The sequence below is a fragment of the Nomascus leucogenys genome, unplaced genomic scaffold (genome assembly GCF_006542625.1).
Source record: "Nomascus leucogenys isolate Asia unplaced genomic scaffold, Asia_NLE_v1 000620F_162901_qpd_obj, whole genome shotgun sequence".
In the NCBI taxonomy this organism is placed as follows: Eukaryota; Metazoa; Chordata; class Mammalia; order Primates; family Hylobatidae; genus Nomascus; species Nomascus leucogenys.
This window is the reverse complement of record NW_022097212.1, coordinates 46,809-53,490: the sequence shown is the minus strand read 5'-3', so window position 1 is coordinate 53,490 and position 6,682 is coordinate 46,809. Positions and strand designations below refer to the sequence as shown.

The window sequence follows — 6,682 nt, the reverse complement described above, 5'->3', positions numbered from 1 at the left end:
ACCATTTCTCAGGGCCCAGATGTTAGGTGAAAAAATGTTTTTCATCTCAGTCATGTGATGTGGACTTTAGCAGAGCAGGACACACGTGGTCATTTATCCTTTCCCTCTGCATGTTGTGTGCTTTTTCAGTTTATAATGTACCTGATCCACTTGCCTCATCACACTAGCTGCAAACAAGGCCACTGAATGTCACACAGGTGGCCAGCATGTCTGTGAAGGGCAGAAACTGGGGCAGCCAAACAGCTGGCAGAGGCCAGCTAGTAAGTACCCAACCCCACTCCATAGAGGACTCCACATTAAAAGATAAGAAACAAGTGTCAGGCTGCCTCACTAGTTATCCCCCCAAATAAAAAAATAAAAGTAACCCCTCCAGGGAACATGTGTGTGTGTACACACAAAAGTACATGCACAGCTACATGCAAAGGGGAAAGGCTGGGAAGGAACCAAATCCACCTCTGAACACCAGTTACTTGTGGGGAAGGGGCAGTTGAAGCCAACTGTCAGCATTACTCACCTTTTCGACAGATGAGTTTGCATCAATTTTGGCAATTCTCATAAAAAGGCCATTTTCACTCCTTGGGTGATCACCCAGGTCCTGCAAAACTGAGCCACCAACAACTACCTGCACCACTTCCCATGAGGCCAAATAATGGCTTCCCTCAAAGCTCAGACCTCCCAACGACCTCCCAGTCCTCTCCCACGCAGGGGGCTACTGGCCTCCTGGGGTGCAGGGGTCCAGGCCAAACACAACCCACAGATGGTTGGTGAAACCAGCCCATATCCAAGGGCCTTTCCCCCACCTGGGCCGTGTGCCCACTGCATAGATATGCCTGTGCTTGCTCCCCTAGGACACAGACTCCCTTTTATTCCGTTGGAATGAGGGGTGGGGAGATTTGATGGTGTCCTGTACAGGTTGGATGTTAATCTGCTGTGGTGCTCTTGGAGAAGCTTGCCTGAGTTCAGCGCTTTCTCACCACGTGGTGTTTGCTGCCCCTTCAAGCTGTAGGAGTCCCAGAAGGTAAGTGCTACTGCAACCCCCATTTACTGGTGAACAGAGGTCTGGTGATCTGCAGCCGGCCAAGCAGCTGCTAAGTGGCCAACAGGCTGGATCTGCATCTCACTTGCAGAGGCCCTGCCTGGCTGCTGGGGCTGCCCTTAGACTCCCTCCTCCTCCTCTTCCCTCCACAGCTCTCCCTGCTTCTATCCACAGCTGTGCTCCAGGTGGGGAACACCTATGGATGCACCAGGGTGCAACTACTCAGAGTCCAGTGTGCAGAAGGGCCCCTGCTCTATGCTGTTTCCATATCCAAGCCCAAGTTTGTCTAGAGCTTCAGCAAATCCAAGCCTCCCTGAATTCCCTGCAAGACCAAACTGAGCCCTACAACCCCCACCACTCTGGTTAGCTGCCAGTCCCAGCTCCTGTTCCCTCCTGGGCCACTGTCTGTACAGTTCTGAAGTCCTGCAAGAATGTTGAGATCCTAAGCTGACTCTCACCAAAGAGGTAAACAACCAGGGGCCTCCAGGTTAGAGAACATACCCAGACAGGTTCTGCTGCCTGTAGGCTTGATGTCCTTCCCCTACAACATGCCATGCTTGCCAGGCTGGAAGAGGGGCTCCAGAAACTTGGGAAACCTGGGCCTGTAGCTGGCATATGGAAAAGCCTGGAAAAGCACCACTCCTGTCCATGAAGCCCCCACATGGAACCAGGTATTGGGAAATACATGGGCACCAAGGCTGACCCCCACTCAGACCCAGGTGGGAACTGCAGCAGTGACTTGTCCCCTCTGCCACTCTGGCTGTACCACTACAGGAGGGAGGAACATCTAGCTCCACATGTAAGTGGAGACACTAGGTGTGGGCAGGTTCCAGGGTTGCTGTAGCTGAACCTTCCCAACCAGGTCCATGCAAGCCATCTCAGATGGGTGTGCACCTGGGTTTGGCAAGGACACCCCTCAGACAGTGAGCGCCACTGAGGAGGGCTGTCACAGAGGCCCCTTTTCCTGCTCCTAGAACAGGTTGGGGGAGTATGGGGGACCTCTTCCTCCTCCCAGCAGCTTCCAGGAGCCACTTCTTTCGAGATGAGACACTCTCCTGCCTGCCTGTTCCCATTTGGCTGCAATAGACCATTGCCAACATTTAGAGAACAAAAAGGGGCCTCACCTATTTTCCCTGACACGTTGGAGGCAGGTGGGCATGCCCAGGGGACCTGGGGTAGATCCTGTACATCTGCCCATCCCCAGGCTATGCTGGCTTCATCTTATCTGTGGGGTGTGGGGGGGTGGGAATTACCAAGAGACCATCACACAGGCCATGGACAAGTTCTACAAGAGCCAGGGAGAAGAGCGCTGTCCGTGCACGCTGCCCGGCACCCAGCTCACACACACATCTCTCATTTGCTTTCCCAAAGCAGATTTTTGCCGTCCAGGCTCCCCAAGCAGCCTGGGGAGGAGACTCTGCCAGGCTGAAGGGCCTGTCCCCAAACGTGCCACCCTCACCGGGCTCATCCTGACTATCTTGGATTATTTTTGCCCTGAAGTTTTGGAGTGGCAGACAGGGAGACAGCAGACAGTACACATTAGCCACCTTTCCAGAGAGCATCAGTCCTCCAGACTGGGGCAGGTCAGACCTCCACTCAGGCGTTTTTCTCACTGGTTCCCAGTTGGGGGAAACAGCATTTGTGAGCACCAGCCTGTCTCCCCAGGTCCTGTTCAGAAACCCCATCTGTGCCTTTCGAGAGACTGCCCTGAGCACACAGGCCCAACCCCCAGGACCTAATCCCCTTCTACACAGGGTTCAGTGCATGTGAGCAGACACTGGGCTTGATTCCTGCCTAGTCCCTGCCAGATATCCCATGCCCACCTCATTAAGAGAATGAGGCCACACAAACACACCCAGGCCGTCATGGTGATGGAGTGGCTGGGGTCCCACTTGCCCACCCTTCATTACTGGTCCAGAGCCAGCTGTCTGACCACATTCCTACCCTGAGATGGGACTTTGGGGACATTGTCCACCAGGGTCACTGACCCCTTTTAAAGTTCCAGAAACATGGCCAGCTGGTCCCCTAGAATTTGGCACATGGGATAAGCCAAGGCTTGCCTTCAGGAACAGGTTTTTCCACCACGTCGCTGCCCAAGGCCCAGGGCATCCCCAAGTTCGTATGAAGCCTGCCTGCCACGTTCACAGCCCATGCCGACCCCACCTGGAGCCACTGGAATGCTTGTTCCTGGGCATGTGATAAACCCAGACAGCTTCAGCCTTGCAGGACAACTGTGGGCATCTGGCAGCAGTAGCCAGAGGGCCCATGGAAAGAAGTTGGAGGGGAAACCAGATGCTGTGAAAATACTTTATTAGGCAAAACTGCATACTATAAAAATGCTTTAAAAAATGCAGGAGGAGAAGATGGGAAGACACAAACGAACAAGCGCGTAGTGACACATGGCTGTCAGAACACAGTAAAGAATCCACACTGCTTCCCCCCCTTTACCTAGAAAAGGAGCGTTCTAGGCCACCTCCTCCTCAGCATACTCCTCATCCTCCTCCTCCTCGGCCGTGGCATCCTGATATTGCTGATATTCAGACACCAGGTCGTTCATGTTGCTCTCGGCCTCGGTGAATTCCATCTCATCCATGCCCTCGCCCGTGTACCAGTGGAGAAAGGCCTTGCGCCTGAACATTGCTGTGAACTGCTCTGAGACACGCTTGAAGAGTTCCTGGATGGCCGTATTATTCCCAATGAAGGTGGCCGACATTTTTAGCCCCCGGGGTGGGATGTCACAGACGGCTGTTTTTACATTGTTAGGGAGCCAGTCAGCAAAGTAGCTGCTGTTCTTATCCTGAATGTTGAACATTTGTTCATCCACCTCCCTCATGGGCCTGCGACCCCTGAAAATGGCAGCCGCCGTTAGGTAGCGGCCATGGCGGGGGTCGCAAGCGGCCATCATATTCTTAGCATCAAACATCTGCTGGGTAAGCTCAGCCACAGTCAAGGCCCGGTACTGCTGGCTGCCCCGGCTGGTCAGTGGGGCAAAGCCAGGCAAGAAGAAATGCAGCCGGGGAAACGGGACCATGTTCACGGCCAGCTTCCGCAGGTCAGCATTCAGCTGGCCGGGGAAGCGCAGGCACGTGGTGACCCCACTCATGGTAGCAGACACCAGGTGGTTCAGGTCACCATAGGTGGGTGTGGGCAGTTTTAGGGTCCTGGAACATATGTCATATAGCGCTTCATTATCTATACAAAAGGTCTCGTCCGCATTTTCTATGAGCTGGTGGACTGAGAGGGTGGCGTTGTAGGGCTCCACCACGGTGTCTGACACCTTGGGCAAGGGCAGGATGCTGAATGTGTTTATGATCCTGTCTGGGTACTCCTCCCGGATCTTACTGAGCAGAAGGGTGCCCATCCCAGACCCAGTCCCCCCACCCAGGGAGTGGGTCAGCTGGAAACCCTGCAGGCAGTCACAGCTCTCAGCCTCCTTTCTGACAACGTCCATCACTGACTCCATCAGCTCCGCGCCTTCTGTGTAGTGTCCCTTGGCCCAGTTGTTTCCGGCCCCACACTGACCTGTAAGACAGTACAGCCAGTCACTCGATGGCCAGGTGTACGGTCATCAGTGGTCACCATAATGCAGAAAGCGCCAGTGTCACGTGTGAGGTGACAGCACCATTCGCCCTGCCGGTGGAGCAAATGAAACCCCCTCACCCGAGTTACAGGACAGCAGCTTCCCCTGTTAGGAATTAAGTCAGGAGTCAAACCTGAGACGGGCTAACAGACCTCGCTGCAGGCGGCTCCTGCCCGTTTTCAGGGAAGGCAGTAGCCACGGCCCCAGCTCAGCTCCCTGCTCCGAGTTCACATCAGAAGCTCCTCACCTCGAGGAGACACCTGGGCCTTCCTCCCAAAGCCCGTTTAGGAGAGGCAGATGGAGCGACTCGACTCGGAGAATAGGAGGGTGTTCAGGGGCCCTGGCTCCACAGTTCCCACAGCGATGACCTTGGGGCACTCGTGGATTTTGAGCTGCCCTGACCCCAGTCCTCCCCCGCAGCTCACCGAAGATGAAGTTGTCCGGCCTGAAGATCTGCCCGAAGGGCCCTGAGCGCACAGAGTCCATGGTGCCCGGCTCCAGATCCACGAGCACAGCGCGGGGCATGTACCTGCCACACGAGGGGTGGGAGGGCATTAGCAGGGGAGGGCCGCGTTCCCAGGAGGGCGGTGGGGGAAGGACGGGGTCTCACCGCTGGCCTCGTTGTAGTACACGTTGATGCGCTCCAGCTGCAGGTGGCTGTCCCCGTGGTAGGTGCCAGCGGAGTCGACGGCATGTTCATCGGAGATCACCTCCCAGAACTGCCAGAGAAGGGAGGGGCCAGACACGCCAGGGCTGAGTCACGAAGGCGCCCCAGCTGCTCTCCCACCCCATCCTCATCCGCACCCCCATCCCTAGGCCGCCGTGTCCCTGGGGTCCACCCCGGCCGCCTCGCCAGCCGCCCACTTCCACCGTCCCCGGCAGGGAGCCCAGGGGCCGCAATGCAGGGGCGCCGCCCCGCCACTGCCAACAGCTTCCCTGGCCACCCCGCAGGCCCGGGCCGGGCCCTCAGAGCCCCGGCTGCCAACCTTGGCACCGATCTGGTTCCCGCACTGCCCGGCCTGCGTGAGCACAATCTCCCTCATGGCCAAGGTGGGTTTAGGGAGTAGGCAGAATCACGAGAAGGAAGAACAGACGCGCAGCGACCCACCCGCCCTCCGCCAATGCTTAAATAGCCCCGCGCCCACCTCCCTCAGCCTCGGATTGGGCTCCCAGAATAAGCAACAGCTTTACTTCCACACAGGTGCACCCACCTGTGAATCCCCTGGCGTTGAACGTCTGTTGGAGAGCTCAGGTGTCCTTCCCGTGGTCCTTTCCACGTTGGGGAAAGCTCTCAGCTGGAGAACTTCCTCCCGTCTTTAGTGAGACTAGACCCCTAGCTGAGCTGAAACTGAATTTTCCTCCCATGTGGGAGGGGAAGACTCTTGTTTCCATATTGACAACATGCCTTTGCACCTGTCCTAGATTGATGACATATTTGTGTAATGGATGAGTCCTTTCATCTATTAGGAGATCTGTGGTTAGGAAAGGCCTTCCATATGTTAACTCAACAGGACTTAATTATACGTTTTACTTTGGGGCAGCTCAAACCCGCAGTAAGCTACGAGTGTTAGAGATAGTCAGGCTCTGATTTAGATAGAGTCTTCTTTATGGTAGCATTAGCCCTTTCACCTTTCCAGAGGACTGCGGTCTCCAGCAGAGTGAAGGTGATATTGGATTCTTAAAGCTGAGGATAGGTGATGGGTTACGCCTGCTGTGGAAGATGGGCCATTGTCACTTTGCAGGCTTTTAGATTACCCAGACTGAGGAGTTATTTCTTCTAGTAAACATTTTTCAGACGGGGTGGGGAATGCCTCCATCTAACCAGTGAAGGCATCAGTAAGCATTAGCAAATATTTGAATCTCCTGCAGGAAGGCATCGGTGTAAATTAAAGTTGCCAGTTCTCACCTGGATAGGTTCCTCAATTTTGGACAGGTTTAACCGGAGAAGGAGAAAATTCCTGGCTGTTAGGGTCATGTCAGCCATAGAGCTCACAGTGCTGAGTCACCTGTTTTAGTGTTTTGAAAAGATTTACCCCTATAAACAAATGAGACATTAACAGAAACAG

General features: G+C 55.0%; 1 protein-coding gene across 2 annotated transcripts; it reads right to left on the bottom strand.

Annotated features, from left to right (window-relative positions):
* Positions 1 to 3,489: 3,489 nt before the first annotated feature.
* LOC115830336 (tubulin beta-8 chain-like) lies at positions 3,490 to 5,904 on the bottom strand. 2 transcript variants are annotated; one of them, XM_003281893.3, is made up of 4 exons: positions 5,603 to 5,659; positions 5,227 to 5,335; positions 5,042 to 5,152; positions 3,490 to 4,558 (listed from the first exon to the last, which is right to left on the bottom strand). In XM_003281893.3, exons 1-4 carry the CDS (start codon positions 5,657 to 5,659, stop codon positions 3,501 to 3,503), a joined length of 1,335 nt encoding a protein of 444 aa, XP_003281941.2. In that variant the 3' UTR covers positions 3,490 to 3,500. The 2 variants fall into 2 exon arrangements, 1 of the variants encoding a protein (XP_003281941.2); XR_004029218.1 differs by lacking the exons at positions 3,490 to 4,558; positions 5,042 to 5,152; positions 5,603 to 5,659 and adding an exon at positions 5,828 to 5,904 and having other exon boundaries at positions 5,200 to 5,335.
* Positions 5,905 to 6,682: the final 778 nt, after the last annotated feature.

Coding starts and splice junctions, on each gene's coding strand:
- LOC115830336 (XM_003281893.3), bottom strand. CDS start 5,659: ATGAGGGAGATTGTGCTCACGCAGGCCGGGCAGTGCGGGAACCAGATC. Junction 5,336..5,602: donor GGAACCAGATCGGTGCCAAG/GTTGGCAGCCGG, acceptor CTTCTCTGGCAG/TTCTGGGAGGTGATCTCCGA. Junction 4,559..5,041: donor GCCGGACAACTTCATCTTCG/GTGAGCTGCGGG, acceptor ACTGTCTTACAG/GTCAGTGTGGGGCCGGAAAC.